This window comes from Thamnophis sirtalis, unplaced genomic scaffold (assembly GCF_051295495.1).
Source record: "Thamnophis sirtalis isolate CommonGarterSnake01/CBP01778 unplaced genomic scaffold, rThaSir2_p1.2 scaffold_5, whole genome shotgun sequence".
In the NCBI taxonomy this organism is placed as follows: domain Eukaryota; kingdom Metazoa; phylum Chordata; class Lepidosauria; order Squamata; family Natricidae; genus Thamnophis; species Thamnophis sirtalis.
This window is the reverse complement of record NW_028261385.1, coordinates 16682258-16697804: the sequence shown is the minus strand read 5'-3', so window position 1 is coordinate 16697804 and position 15547 is coordinate 16682258. Positions and strand designations below refer to the sequence as shown.

At 40.1% G+C, this 15547-nt stretch overlaps 1 protein-coding gene across 2 annotated transcripts in view; it reads right to left on the bottom strand.

Annotated features, from left to right (window-relative positions):
- WDR7 (WD repeat domain 7) overlaps nucleotides 1–15547 on the bottom strand; it is a 239759-nt gene that overhangs the window by 201482 nt on the left and 22730 nt on the right. For both annotated transcript variants that reach the window (XM_087715346.1, XM_087715347.1), the window contains exons 9-14: nucleotides 14286–14400; nucleotides 13365–13506; nucleotides 11676–11918; nucleotides 7692–7912; nucleotides 6296–6491; nucleotides 5386–5600 (exon numbers count right to left, since the gene is read on the bottom strand). In XM_087715346.1, coding sequence (XP_087571472.1) covers nucleotides 5386–5600; nucleotides 6296–6491; nucleotides 7692–7912; nucleotides 11676–11918; nucleotides 13365–13506; nucleotides 14286–14400 — 1132 coding nt within the window. The remainder of the gene's footprint in view (nucleotides 1–5385; nucleotides 5601–6295; nucleotides 6492–7691; nucleotides 7913–11675; nucleotides 11919–13364; nucleotides 13507–14285; nucleotides 14401–15547) is intronic.

Genomic DNA, 15547 nt, shown 5'->3' with positions numbered 1-15547 from the left:
GTTTTACTTTTAATTGGGTGTAAAACCGGCGGGAACTTAGAGCTGGTTTCCCACCAAGTCTGTGCCAATTTGATATGTCCCAATAAAACATACTTTGAGGAATATACCTGCCTCGGAGTTCTCATTGAAGGGGATGTATTATTTGGAACCTTGACAGGGCATTGAAAACCTGGCTGTTCTTACAAGCCCTGGATTAAGGTGGCTGAAAAAAAAAAAACCTTCCTGAGTTTTGATGTTGGTTGGAATCACCATCTTATTTGTTATCTGCTTATTTGTTTTGTTGATTTTTAAAATTGGCTTTTTTAATCTTTGTTACACTGCGGGGCCACTCAGTGCAATTTGGAATCAAAGTGAATAAATTAATTCAATTAACGTAACGTGAAAAAAAAAATCGGCTGAGAGTTACCTACTGCTTATTCAGAAGTCTAACAGTACCAAAATGGAAAACCTGAAAGGAAAAGGTATTCTCGGCGAGATTGAGACTGCTTAAAAGATTTCTACTGGAACACAAAAGATTCCCTTTACGGCATCCAAAGAAAGGAAGAATCAGCTGCAATGGAATAATTGCATTTTAATTCAATATTGTGATAAGCAGCTTAGGTCAAACCAACTGCTGAACCGAGTCAATTATTTAAGATGCTAGTAATTTAATGATGCTCTTAGGTTTGAGTAATGCTTAACACCTACTGCTTCAACACAGTCTCAGCCCCTGCAGGCAAAGCAATTAAATATTTGAAAAGAATGAGAATCGTGTTATGTCTTCAGAAGCAGCTGCTTATAAAGTTCCTGGAAAAAAACTCTGAATATGATGAACTCCAGACTACATTTCAACAAATCGGGAGTTAGATCTTTGATCTGTCAAGCTCCAGACAGTCTATTTCGATGGTTTCAGATAAAATTTATCCCAGCCTATGTTAAAATGCTGTGGACATCACTTGCAACCTTCTTTATTCAAAGCTATAGCTCAGGGGTGTCAAACTCAATTTCATTGAGGGCCGCATCAGAGTTGTGCTTGACCTCGGGAGGCCAGGGTGGGTGTGGCCAGGGAGGGCATGGCCAGCTTGTCAATTTTGTTGGGGGACGGCTGTGGTGGCCCAAGCACTCTGCCAGTAAAAACGGGCTCCCGAGCTCTGTTTTCAGCTGCGACTGCCTCCTGCAACCCCCTGCCAGCGAAAACGGAGCTCAGGCGGGCATGTACGGCCCTCCTGAGCTCCATTTTCATTGGCAGAGGTCCTTTGCTGTTTCCAGGGCAGCCCCACAGGCCAGACCTAAGCACCTAGCGGGCCGGATGCATTTGCTTATATTTCAGACACTTCCTACATCCTTTCTTAAAATTACATCTGTCTAGAGCAGAGTTATAACATACACCTGCAAGCAGAGGCTGAATGCAGAAGTTCTATCAGCTCAGCAAGGTTGAAGGGCTGACCATGATGGCAATTTCTAGGAAGACTTTGAAGTTCAAAAGATCAGTCAACAATTGCCCTCGGTGCTCTCTCTTCTGCTATGCAACCTGAGGATGTTGCCATTCCTCATTATCCAATAGCCCCAATTCTGAGGATAAGCCACCATAGACTTGGGAGACCCTCAATGACAAGCGGGCTGAAACTTCAGAAAAGGCCAGTCTCTTTAAGCCTAAGAAAAGACAAAACTAGGGGATTATATAAGAGGGATTTTTTTTTACTCAATGTGTTATTAAACTTTGGAATCTGCCATCATGACATGTAGTGAGGGATAGTAACTTGGCTGGCGTCAAAAAAAAAAGGGGGACTGGACCAATTCATGGAAGTCATGGGGATCAATGGCTCTTAGTCTTCATGGTAGTGTGACTGTCTTGGAAAGCCATCTTCTACTTGGCTTTCTGGTGCATTTAATTGGCCACTGTAAAACAGAGTGTTGGGCTACCTTGTTCCCTGAAAATAAGACTTCCCCCACATCATAAGCCCAATCGGGCTTTTGAGTGCATGCGCTAAAATAAGCCCTCCCCAAAAATATTGCAATACAGCAGCAGCCATGAGGTGACCACGCTCGCGCCTTCGGCACCTCAAAAATAGTAAGACCGCCCTGGAAATAAGGCCAAGCGCTTATTCCTGGGGTCAAAAGAAAATAAGTTCCTGTCTTATTTTTGGGAAAACATGGTAGATGGCTAGTAGATGGTCCAATCCAGCAGGGAACTGCTTATGCTTATGTTTTTATTACTGGGGCTTCTTAAAGCCTCAGATGGCAGCTATTCTCCTAAGAATGAATCCAACCTGTCATCTTTCACAGTGAGCTCTCCATGGTACTGACAGTGCCTTGTTCTGCCAGAGGCCAAGCCTTATTTATGATTCTTTCCATTCCCTTATAACCATCTGATTTATAGCTAGCTTCTTCAGGTTCCTTAGGCAGGCCGGGACAACTAGAAGGTGGAACTCTAGAAAGCCAGAGGTTTGAAGCATGTGAAATACCAAAGAAACGCCTACTGCTTTGTAGTTCTATTATCTGGACAACTGAAAGACTAGAACCTTGATGGCAAACCTATGGCACGCATGCCACAGGTGGTACGTGGTCCCTCTCTTGCCCAGCTCAGCTCCACTGCACATGCATACATGCCTCCCACCGCCAGCTGATTTTCGTGTCTCTGCCATGCATGTGGGAGTTGCACGGGCATGTACAGGGATTGGGGGTAGCATGGGGAGCTTCCCCAGTGCCCTGTTTTTGGTCCCAAGAGGTTTCAGGGAGGCCCGCTAGGCACAAATGGGGCACGGGGGTTGTGCGCGCATACGCAGGGACGCATTGTATTATGGGTGTGGACACACACCTGCTGTTACACACACACACACAATTTCAGCACGCGAGGACAAAAAGGTTAGCTATCACTGGACTAGAAGAATAAATAAGGGGTGTTTTTCTCTAAAAATATGGACACTCAAAAGTGTATTTATGTCTCAAAGTCTATTTATATTTTCTTGTACTTGTTAACTTATTTTTTTTTTAATTTTAAACCTTGACAGGATTAAGTTCATAAAAAAACACAATTTACTAATGTAAGTTTATAAAACAGCAGGCATATTCTGACGTATGGGGTGTGAAGGGACAGCAGACAGTAAAGAAGAGGGACATGGGGATTTATTTTAGATTTTTATCAAACTTCTTATGACAATCTAACAGATTATTCAGAAGTTTAAATTTCATCCTCAATATTTCTGCATTTCCCACATTGTTCTGATTTTAGCAAAATATTAAAAGCTAGATATAAAGCTCTGCAAAGTTAAAAATTTGCCCAAATGTTTACAAACAGATTTGTTTAAGACAAACAAAGTTACATTTTCTTCTGGACAATCTATAGCCTGTAATCTATAGCCAAAATTTTAAACTGTTAAATGGATGTATTTCTTCCCAAAGCGACTACTGTGCAGCCTGCCTTCATAGCAATATGGATCAGGGGTCTCCAACCTTGGCAACTTTAAGACTTGTGAACTTCAACTCCCAGAACTCTGGGAGTTGAGGTCCAGAAGTCTTAAAAGTTGCCAAGGTTGGAGACCTCAGCTATGGAGTGTCAATTCCTTTCTTAATTTCAGAAGGAGACCTTTCTGAGTATGACATGATTTTGCTCCCATAAGCCGCGAGACATCAGCCCTCTAGTGAAATGAGAAAAGGTTTTGCCTTTAAAATATCTGGAAATAAAACAACAAAGAAAAAGAGCAAGAAAAACAGAGGGCTATATTGATTGCATCTTCTAAACCTAGCCTGTTCTAGATGAACAAAAATAAATTAGCTAAGGATAGTATAAAGTTTATTTCTGTTAAAGTGTATGTTTTGAAGTGTTTTTGGTTATAGTGCTACAGAAATAGGTCTAATCCTGACTTAGGCACCTGTTGGGCCAGATAGTCCCACTAGCTCTAAGAAGAAAGCAATAACAAGCTACTTCAGAAAATGTTGCCAAGAAAACCACATGGATTTTGTGACTTGAGAGTGTGCACATACCCAAATGTACGAGTGTGGAAACTCACAGAGTGCATGTTTAAATCTACTTGATTGTGTTTGGTAATTATGATCTATAAAGGTGTTTAAAAAGAGTTCAGACTATAGAAAATGTAACCTTATCGTAAAAAATATAATCCCTCGAATTCAAATCTGCACACAGACGGGAGGTTGAACAACTAGCCTTGTGGTGCCTCCGGAACAATCTTGAACTAAACACATTAAAAACCGTAGAAATGGTGGTAGATTTTAGGAGAAACCCTCCCATACTACCACCTCTTACAATACAAGACAACACAGTATCAACAGTAGAGACCTTCATGTTTCTAGGTTCTATCATATCTCAAGACTTAAAATGGACGCCTAACATCAAAAACGTCATCAAAAAAGCACAACAAAGAATATTCTTTCTGCGTCAACTCAGGAAGCTCAAACTGCCCAAGAGCTGCTGATTCAGTTCTACAGCGGAATCATTGAGTCTGTCATCTGCATCTCTACAACTGTCTGGTTTGGCTCTGAAACAAAACAAGACAGACACTGACTTCAACAGATATTTAGAACTGCAGAAAAAGCAAATGCTACCAACCTGCCTTCCATCAAGGACCTGTACACTGCACGAGTCAAAAAGAGGGCTGTGAAAATATCTACGGACCCTTCACATCCTGGACATAAATTGTTTCAACTCCTACCCTCAAAACAATGCTATAGAGCAGTGTTTCTCAACCTTGGCAACTTGAAGATATCTGGACTTCAACTCCCAGAATTCCCCAGCCAGCATTCGCTGGCTGGGGAATTCTGGGAGTTGAAGTCCAGACATCTTCAAGTTGCCAAGGTTGAGAAACACTGCTATAGAGCACACCAGAACAACTAGACACAAGGACAGTTTTTTTCTGGAATCCCATCCCTCTGCTAAACAACTAATTCCTACCTCACTGTCAAAATATTTACTTAGACTGCATTACTATTCTTCTCATCCTTCCTATTACCTATTTCCTTTCTACTTGTGACTACAACTTTGTTCTTTGTATCTTTATAATTTATGTTGTTTTATTTGTTTCCTAGTATGATTTGCTGGCTTATTGGTAACCTATGATTATCTCTAAGTGTTGTGTCTCATGATTCTTGATGAATGTATTTTATTCTCCTTATGGACACTGAGAGCATATGCACCAAAGACAAATTCCTTGTGTGTCCAATCACACTTGGTCAATAAAGAATTCTATTCTATTCTAGATCGAAGGGCAAAACTCTAGAAATGGAAAATTTCCTGTGTTGGACTAAAGGGGAAAAGAAGGATGAATTTTTCATCTCCTCATTTTGTAACCTTCACCAAGACTGTCCTCTCACTAGCACAGAGAAGAGACATTTCTGCACTGTATTGAGATGCAGCCAGCAATTACTTAAAAGAACAATTTAAGACCTCACTTTATCAGAGGAATCAGATGCCAACAGATTTGTGGCGAGTGTCTGAAGTTTCTGGTGAGCCACGTTTTTTAGCGCAGCGAGGCTACGTCTGGTCATGGCCTGCTTTAAGTTGACAGCTGGATGGCTGAGAGAATCAACTGCAGCGGGCACAGCTTCATCACAAGCATTCAGGATCTCAACAGCTGTAATTCCCATTACACATCGGTCAAGGGCACCTGAAGAAAAATACAGAAAAAGGACAAAAAAACAGCTTATCTGTAGGTAGGCTGCCTTGCAAAGTTTATCATGCAAGCAAAACAACTTTCTTAGGTCCAGAAATAATTTGCTTTAGGGAACTCCTATTCAATAAAAGCATTCAAAGGAAGTACCATATTTTGCAGATTATAAGACGCACCTTTTCCCCTCAAAAGATAAAATCTGGGTGCCTCTTATACACTGAATACAGCATTTTTTGCCTCCCGAAACCCCGCCTCTTCACCAAAATGGCCGTGCAGAGCCTTGCAGAGTGCTCCTGGTGGCTGGGAAGGGCAGAAATGAGCAAAAAACGGGCTGTTCTTTGCTTGTTTTGCCCCCCCCCCCGCCCCCGCTCCCAGGAGCACTCTACAAGCCTCCTAAAGGCTATTCATTCCCTTTTTAAAAAAAATTGACCAATTTTCACGAAAAACGGGCCATTTTTGGGAGGTCTGCAATGTGCAAAAACTTTTTTTGTTTTTGTTTTGCCTCTTCAAAACCTTGGTGCGTCTTATACTCCACTGCGTCTTATACTCCCAAAAATACAGTAGATGGAAGACTGGAATTTAGTCTTCCAATAGATGGAAGACTAGAATTTAGCTCCTTGGAGACCGCAGTGTCCTACATCATTAAAAAAAAAAAGTCCTTTGCCAAGTCCTTTTGCACGTACGTAACTTACCAGTATCCATTTGCCATACATAGACAGAACCATCTGTACAACCAACAACAAGGTAGTCATCTGAAGGTCTCCACTTTATGTTTTGAATAGGAAAGAGATGCCGGGAGGCTAACATGATGCACTTTTTTTCACGTAAACTTAGAAGTCCGACTGAGTGGTCACTGGCAACAGAACACACACAGTGCTGCACTCTTACCTGAAAAAATGAGAAATCGGTAACTATGATCCACTTTTTCTTAGTGGTAAATCTTTTATAACCTTGAAATAAATGTTCTTTCCCTATGGAGTAAATTAGGGCAAATTGTGTGGTGAGCAAAAAAAAAAAAAAAAACAGCTTTGAATTCTACCTACCACGGTGTGAACATTTTTAAAACACAATTTTGTATTGAAAAAGTTTTTCAACAGAAATAAAAACAGTAATAACTTCAAATTAAAGAAAAATAAGGAGAAGCAGTAATAAAGTGAAAAGGAAATATGGAAAATGGAAAATAGATGGGAGGGCAGTGGGGAGGGGAGAGGCACTTTTAAAGAAAAAGCTTCTAGTATTCTTGAGAACACTCATAGATACATATTTATTTTATGTATTCCCTCTCTACGTTTACATCATACTTTCCATCAACTACCCTCTCTAAGCTTAAAACCCCACAAGTTATCACAGTAGGAATATTTAGCCCAAAAGAGAAAAAGACTCCAGCACCTCTTCATTAATCATCAGCACTCAGATCAGTATAGATTAACTTCAAGGTTAACTTCAGATCAACAATCAAGTAAGCAATACTCCAATCAAGAAATTGCCAAAGAGCTATTTGTAAACAGCCCATCCAAAGAATCCCTAAGACTGCCCCCATCCACAAAGACAGGCAAGTCACCAGAATATAAAGTGACAGTGAACAGCACTCCTCACTAGCACTGATGATGTCTCATAGTTGGGATAATGTAACATCTGCAAGAAAATAAGCAAGCTCAGAGAGCACCAAGGATCCCATATTTCATCTGAACTATAAATAATCTCCTTTACTGGTACTATATGTATTATAAACCATTTCCTAAATATACAGTTCTGTGTAAAATGGTCTAAACCGTATCATGATTTTAAATAGTATTATTTAGTATTGAAATGGTACTTTGGATATTCTGCTTGACTGTTTTGTGTTTCATTTATTTTATTTAAAGCATTTATATAGCCACCCATCTTTCAGCCAACTCTGTTGGATACTGTCCTTTACACTACCTTTCAAAATGATATTCCAATTTTTGAAAATATAATAAGAGTTTGTAAGCACAAGGTAGACCAATAATAAAAAGATCTTCATCAAAACAATTTCAAGTCTTGAAATATTATTTTTGATATTAGTCTTAAGAGAGGCACGAACCAAAGTGATGCTCATTAACTTACACTGCAATTTTCTGGAGGAACCAAAAGCTGAGTGATTTCTCCACCATGCACACAGAAGATGTGCTTCATTTCTCCGGAAAAGATGTCCCATATAATGACCGAAAAATCTACACCACCAGAGACCAGGTGTCTTTGATCGTAACGAGAAGAGACCTGGTGAGGATACAGCAAACAGGTGACTTTGTTTCGATGACCCCGCAGAGTTCTGTGAGGTGGCCAACCTAAAACATTAAAACAGAAGAAAACACAAAACGCCACATATTGTGGGACCGCAGGCATTCTTGCTCATTTCAAGATAAGAAGAAAATGAAGTAGGAATGCATATGTGTAATAAAGATATGCAAATAACACTGTACAGTAGGAAAAGATGTTAGTGATAAAGTCTCGGTATTCCATTTCTAATTTAGTTCATTTTCAATCTATTTTTTTATGAGGTTACTCCCATTTAGAATAGAATAAAATAATAGAGTTGCAAGGGACCTTGGAGGTCTTCTAGTCCAACCCTCTGAAACCCTGCACCACTTCAGACAAATGGATATCCAACATCTTAAAAACTTCCAGTGTTGGAGCATTCACAACTTCTGGAGGCAAGTTGTTCCACTGGTTTATTGTTCTGTCAGGAAATTTCTCCTTAGTTCTAAGTTGCTTCTCTCCTTGATTAGTTTCCACCCATTGCTTCTTGTCCTGCCCTCAGGTGCTTTGCAGAATAGCTTGACTCCCTCTTCTTTGTGGCAGCCCCTGAGATATTGGAACACTGCTATCATGTCACCTCTAGTCCTCCTTTTCATAAGACTAGACATATCCAGTTCCTGCAACCGTTCTTCATATGTTTTAGCCTCCAGTCCCCTAATCATCTTTGTTGCTCTTCTCTGCACTCTTTCTAGAGTCTCCACATCTATTTTACATTGTGGTGGCCAAAACTGGATGCAGTATTCCAAGTGTGGCCTTACCAAGGCATTATAAAGTGGTAGTCACACTTCATGTGATCTTGATTCTATTCATCTGTTTATGCAGCCTAGAACTGTATTGGCTTTTTTGGCAGCTGCTGCACACTGCTGGCTCATATTTAAATGGCTGTCCACTAGGACATTTGCTACTTGTTAATAAAATTGGCATTTAACATGCAGCATATCCAATCTCACATGCAATGAAGCTACAAGAAGATCCCTATGACAAAATGGTACATGCACCATATTTCACTGCTACATATTTGATGATCAATGCCTGAAATATGTACAAAAAAGCTGCTAGATACGTTTCACCTTCTAGGGTCAAATATGCATCTCTTTCTAACTCCCACTTTATCAAACAGAGTCAATTCCATTTGAAGTGAATATCTTGAGGTTTCCAATGATAAACAAACAAATAGACAAAAGAAACACTGTCTTCCTTCAGGAAAACGGAAAATATTTTTTGCAAAAGTAAGCAGTAGCCAAATCAGAAACCTTTTGTAACAGAATGAAAAACTCGGACAAGGAAGATTGAAAATCATACTTATTGAAGATGGCTACTATTTAAAAGACCTTATTTATTTAATTTGTTTAATTGTTTAATTCTGTTGCCAACAACTTGCCTGTGACTCTGGACAGCTTACATCCAGTCAAGAGCAACCAAAAATCATCCAAACAAAAGACACCTTGCCTGGTATATCTGCACAAGTAACACACCCTAAAAAAAAGGGTGGGGGGAAGTTGTCATCTAATATTGTGGCACTGTGCTAATAGGAAAACCATTGTCTTCCTTAAGGAAGATAGGATTAAAGCCACATGAATTTTCTGAGTATGTTGTTCCACAGAGTAGCCACACTGACGAGAGAACACATACCTCCAATGAGGCAAAACTAACAGGAGTCTACATATAACTCTGCCTTGTGCCCTGAAAGGCTTTGCACACAAGCAGCATCTTAAATTGCAGACAAAAACACTAGTCGGAGCTAGTGTAGCTTGCCAAGCAGTAGTATTATGTGAATGTACTGAAGTGTATCCCCGTATTCACAACTACCTTCAGTTTTGAAATGCAGCCCCCCATGAAGCATGTTGCACTATTCCTCTAAATGGGATTCAGTAGAAGTAGTCACCACAAATATTTTTTTTAAACCTGTGTCCTGTTTTCAGTACAAATCATACTTTTTCATGAATGGTACTTGTCGCCTAACATTCTTCTGTTAAGCGAGACATAAGAGCCGAGGTTAGGGTGCAGTGGTTAGGGTGCAGTACTGCAGGCCACTTCAGCTGACTGTTATCTGCAGTTCAGCAGTTCTAATCTCACCGGCTCAAGGTTGACTCAGCCTTCCATCCTTCCGAGGTGGGTAAAATGAGGACCCGGATTGTTGTTGGGGGCGATATGCTGACTCTGTAAACCACTTAGAGAGGGCTGAAAGCCCTATGAAGCGGTATATAAGTCTAACTGCTATTGCTATTGCTATATGGATCCATTCTAATACATTTATTCAAGGGGATTCACTCATTATCTGACAGCCGTTCAATTGTGTGTTTATTTTTACTTCATTATGCATGTGAAGGAACTGATTCAAGTGTCCTATTATTTATTCTTGGGATGATGAAGATGATGATGATGATGATGATGATGATGATCATCATCATCATCATCATCATCACCACCAAATTCATTGATAGGCCAAGTACCCTTTTGCTGCCACAAAGACCATATTATCAATATATTCCCATCTTTGATCTTTGCAGTAACTTTAAAAGCAACAATAATCATTGACTGGTCCTACAACAGATTTATTACATACTCTACCGCAGGGGTGTCAAACTAGCGGCAGGCGGGCTGGATGTGTCATGTGCAGGCCACGCCCACCCCCATTCTGCGAAGGGAAAAATGCCGCGATATGCACATGACAGTAACATGATGCGGCCAGTTTGACACCCATACTCTAGAGTATTCACGGGTATTCTGATCCTATTACCCCCTTCGGGTTACAAATGCAAGGCACCGGAACAAAATAAATGATGACAATTGAAAATTATTTTTATGACATGCTTTCAACTCTTTGAAATATTGCCGTATCGTTCAGAAATAAACTCAAAGTGTTTTCGGCATAATTTCTGAATTAAAAAATAATAATAATTTAACAATTATAATGAATGCAAGCAAAAATTATTCCATGTGTAAATGGAACAACCTCTTCTATATCAGTTGAATATGAATACATGTAGTCCTCGACCTTCAACAGTTTGTTTAATGACAGTTTAAGGGTACAGTGGCACTGAAAAAAAGTTATAACTGTATTTCACACTTACAAACGTTGCAGCATCTCCAAATTCAGTGATCAAAATTCAGATGCTTGGCAACTGACTCATATTTATGGCGGTTGCAGTGTCCCAGGGTCATGTGATCACCTTTTGCAACAATTTAACAAGCAAAGGGTGGCTCAGTGGCTAAGACGCTGAGCTTGTTGATCAGAAAGGTCAGCAGTTTGGCGGTTCAAATTCCTAGTGCCGCGTGACGGAGTGAGCTCACATTACTTATTGTAGCTTCTGCCAACCTAGTAGTTTGAAAGCATGTAAAAATATAGGTAGAAAAATAGGAACCACCTTTGGTGGGAAGGTAACAGTGTTCCGTGCGCCTTCGGCATTTAGTCATGAAGGCCACATGATCACGGAGATGTCTTCGGACAGCGCTGGCTCTTCGGCTTTGAAACGGAGATGAGCACCGCCCCCTAGAGTTGGGAACGACTAGCACCTATGTGCAAGGGTAACCTTTACCTTTAACAAGCAAAGTCAATGGGGAAGCCAGATTCATTTAACAATTATGTCACCAACTTAACTGTAATGATTCATTTAACGATTATGGCAAGAAAGGTCGTAAAATGGGGCAAAATCCACTTAACGAATGTCTACTTAGCAGCAGAAATATGGGGCTCAATTGTGGTCATAAGTCGAGGACTACATGTACAGATAACCAATTTAATGCCCATGATGTAATATGACACCCCTGAGCCCTTATTATTTCACACACCTCTTCTGCACATATGTTCATCTTGCAAAAGCTGCACTATGGCAGTCTGAGTGGCTGGAACAATCACAATACTTCCATCTTCACGTCCACAAACCAGTCGCCCATGTGCTGGGATGTAGACACTTGCTGTCACCTTCAAAGGATCGTCACTATTTGGGATGAAACTCAACTGATCTATAATACCAGCTGGGTGAAGTTTGCTAAACGCTTCTTGTAGAGATGTAGAAGTAGTAACCGGCAATCCTGTTTTTTGTTTAAAAAAACAAAAACAAAATACATTTAAAACATTAAATAAGCGAAAGGCTCAGAAAAAGCAATGCCAGAGATAATGTTCACTAAATCAAAATCTAAAAAAAAAAAAGAATAAGCTTGTTCGTGGCCTTGCACTGCAGTTCAGTATTTGCTTTTGTGAATCATAAATGAAGCAGTAAGGAGGGAATTTACTGGTGGGGCCGGGACTGGCTATAGTTACTAGGAGTAGGTTAGTAAACAATGGTGAAGAATTCTGAAGGATTGGGCAGAAGACTAGGAAGGATAAGATAAAACATATCTGCTAATTCCTATAATTAAATATAAAATGTAAATAATGCTTCAAGTGGAGCCTGACTCTTGATGGCAGCAACAGAGAAGTGGCTTGTCCCTGGGGATACATTTTCATCTTACCAGTTTGGCTTACAGCTTGGTTATTTTCTGATCTTAATAGAAGAGAATATTTGTAATTTTAGGTTGAATTGTGGAGCTCTCAGTGCCCTCTGAGCTTGGTTGTTTGCTTGCAGACGTTTTCATTATCCAACTAAGTTATAATATCAGTGTGAGGGTTATCTAGTTCAGAATTCCCCAACTTTTCAGGTTGGGGAAGTCAGGCTTCGCAGACTGGGAGGGGGGAGGGGATGGTTCAGTGCAAGCCACCAGAAAGCACGTCCCTGAGCAGCTCCATTTGCATCAGCAGGGTGCACACATGCCCACCGCTCATGCAACTGGAGCATGCATGCAGGTGCTTGTTTGCTGCTCACACAAGTGAGGATGTACCGGCTGGCCCACTGTTTCCATGGTCCAGTTGCAAACAGTTCATGGCCCACTAGTCGGCCGCAACCCAGAGGCTGGGGACCCCTGACTTAGTTGAGTAATGAAACATCTGCAAGCAACCAACCAAGCTCAGAAAGCACCAAGAACTCCCTGTCTCCCGATTTTTGTCTAAATAGTAAGTAAGTAAATCTTTATTTCGGCCAAAGACCAGCAATACACATTAGTTTTTACAATATGTTACTGACATTAAGATATAATTAAAAAGTATTGATGTTAAAAGTGGAAAATAACATACATGTTCTCAGATTGTTCGGGTCACTCCCTAGTTTACCTGGATGCAACGCTGTTAAGTATAGGAGTAAATACAATCTTCTTTTGAGAACCAGGGATGTTCTCACACCTGGCCAGAGGAAGGAGGAGTGATGTCATCAGACCAGTGGACGCTGCCTTGATTGGGCCATGTGACTGACTGTTTGGGATTGAGGGAAAAACTTTCATTTTTAATTAGGTGAAAACCGAGGGACCCTTCACAGTCGGTTTTCACCAGATCTGTGCCAATAAAGCTATTCTTTGAGGAACCTACTACCTGCCTTGGGAGTTTTGTTTGCAATGGATCTATTACTTGGAACTCTGATAGCTGCTACCTGCGGTGACAACAATTACCTTCAGTCATATTTTCCTCGTCAAGTGAATCTGGAATACTCCAAATGGTGAGCCTTCCTGAAGAGTCTCCCTGGATTAGTAATTTATGGAAACATTCCCTACGGCCATAGAAGAATTGAGTGACAGGAGGGCAGATTAATAACTGTAAAACAAACCAGACATGAAACAGCTTTTTAGACAAGTTAACAAATAGAGTAAAATCTTGTTCATCTGGATCCCAATTCTATTGTGCCTGTGTCATGTTATGATGCCTAGGTGAGATCTTAATTTCAGGACTGTTAACTGAGCAACGTCAGGAAATATAGTCTTATAAAAGGAAAAACTAACAATGTATATCTAACCTTACACAATATACAGTATATGTGCAAGATAGTTGTGCAATATATAGTATATGTGCAAGACAGAGGTTATTCAATATCAGCAATTATTAACACTCTTTTAACTAATCAATACACAATATAATTTCAAGATGGTATGCAGAAAAGACATATTAAAGAAATACAAAGCAAAGCTAACACTGTTTATTTGATTTTCAATCTCCCCCAGATCTGGAATCTTTGGTGCAAACTAAAACCTATAAAAACAGCAACACCCTGTAATACAGCCCAAAAGAAATGTGTTAATAAACTGCACCTAAAAATAAACATTATGTAAAAAATAAGTATCCCAAAGTATATCAAAATGACTATTAAAAACATCTCGAAGAATAGGAACTTTTGGGGATACCAAAAGAACATTTGCAAAGCTGCTGGATATATATCCCTTTAGAAAGCACTCTTATATTAAGTGAGGGGAGGGGGGGGATGAAATCGGTACCAAAATATAAGTAAGCAGCAACTTGTCCATTATCTCAAAAGTGTTTCAAATTATTAGCTTCTAACTTAATAAAGCTTCTAAACAAGAAAGCAGGTCAAATTTTACCTGTTTGTCTGCGTTCTGCTCTCCTTGGTCCAGAGTACAGTAGAGTTGAGGAGGACTGAGGTTTTCAATCACTTTTCCAACATCACTTCGAAATGATTTGCTAGCTGGTAAGCAACTGGAAACCAGAAAGTTTATATCTACCTGCTCATATAACAATTAAGAAACATACCCCAAATTGCAGCTTTAGCATCCATATTATAATAATGGACTAGATCGTTTAGAGCAGTGTTTTTCAACTTTTTTTGTGCAAAGGCACACTTTTTTCATGAAAAAAATCACGAGGCACACCACCATTAGAAAATGTTAAAAAAACAGTGTATTACTGAAGGCTGTATGCTTGTGTACTGCCCCACTTCGGTGCTCGGAACACCGAAGGAGACGCGCCGCTGGTAACACTTACCAAGTTGACAGCGCACGTTCTCCTCACTGCTCCGGTCCTCCGCGATTGTTGCTATGGGCGCACGCATGGGATGTCAGTGACGTCCCTGCGTGCGCTACCTCCCAGCGGTCCCCGCGTTTTTAAAGTAAACGCGGGGCCACAGGGACTTAATAGAGGCATCCCTGTGTCCCGAAAGCAACTTTCAGGACACAGAGATGTCCCGAGGCAAAAACACCCAGCGGGTGTTTTTCCCACGGCACACTTTACAATATGTCACGGCACACTAGTGTGCCGCGGCACAGTGGTTGAAAAACACTGGTTTAGAGCAATATTTCTTAATGTCAGAAACTTTTAAGAATTCCTGGATGGGGAATTCTGGGAATTATTCCACACATGTTAAAGTGCGAGGCTGGGAAACACAGAGTTAAAAAGAGAAGGGGTTATATTTCATATTTTAAATCTAAATGCGGAAATAATGTAAAAATTCACATGAAAAGCAGCAGAAAAAAATGTTTCTAAAATGTGGGATCTATTTGTACAATACAATCTAACAGCAATCCTCTACATAAGGGTAAAAGTCATTATCCAAACTTAAGTATAGTTTAGGCGCTGGTTTGCTAATTAAGTTGACAAAATTAGCAAAGAGGTAGAAATAATACATTTCTGCAGATCTAAATTTAACTACTCACGCTGAAATTTAAAAAGCTAATCACCTACACACTGACAATATGAACTTTATCCTTCATTCAGCTTCACAAACTGCACAATAAAGCCAGTTCAAACTTATTTATTTATCTCTATCACAGTCCCTCTGTCTTCTTTTCTTGCACATAAAAAGAAATCCTATCCTGCACATAGAAAGAAATAGTGCTGATCCTAGTTT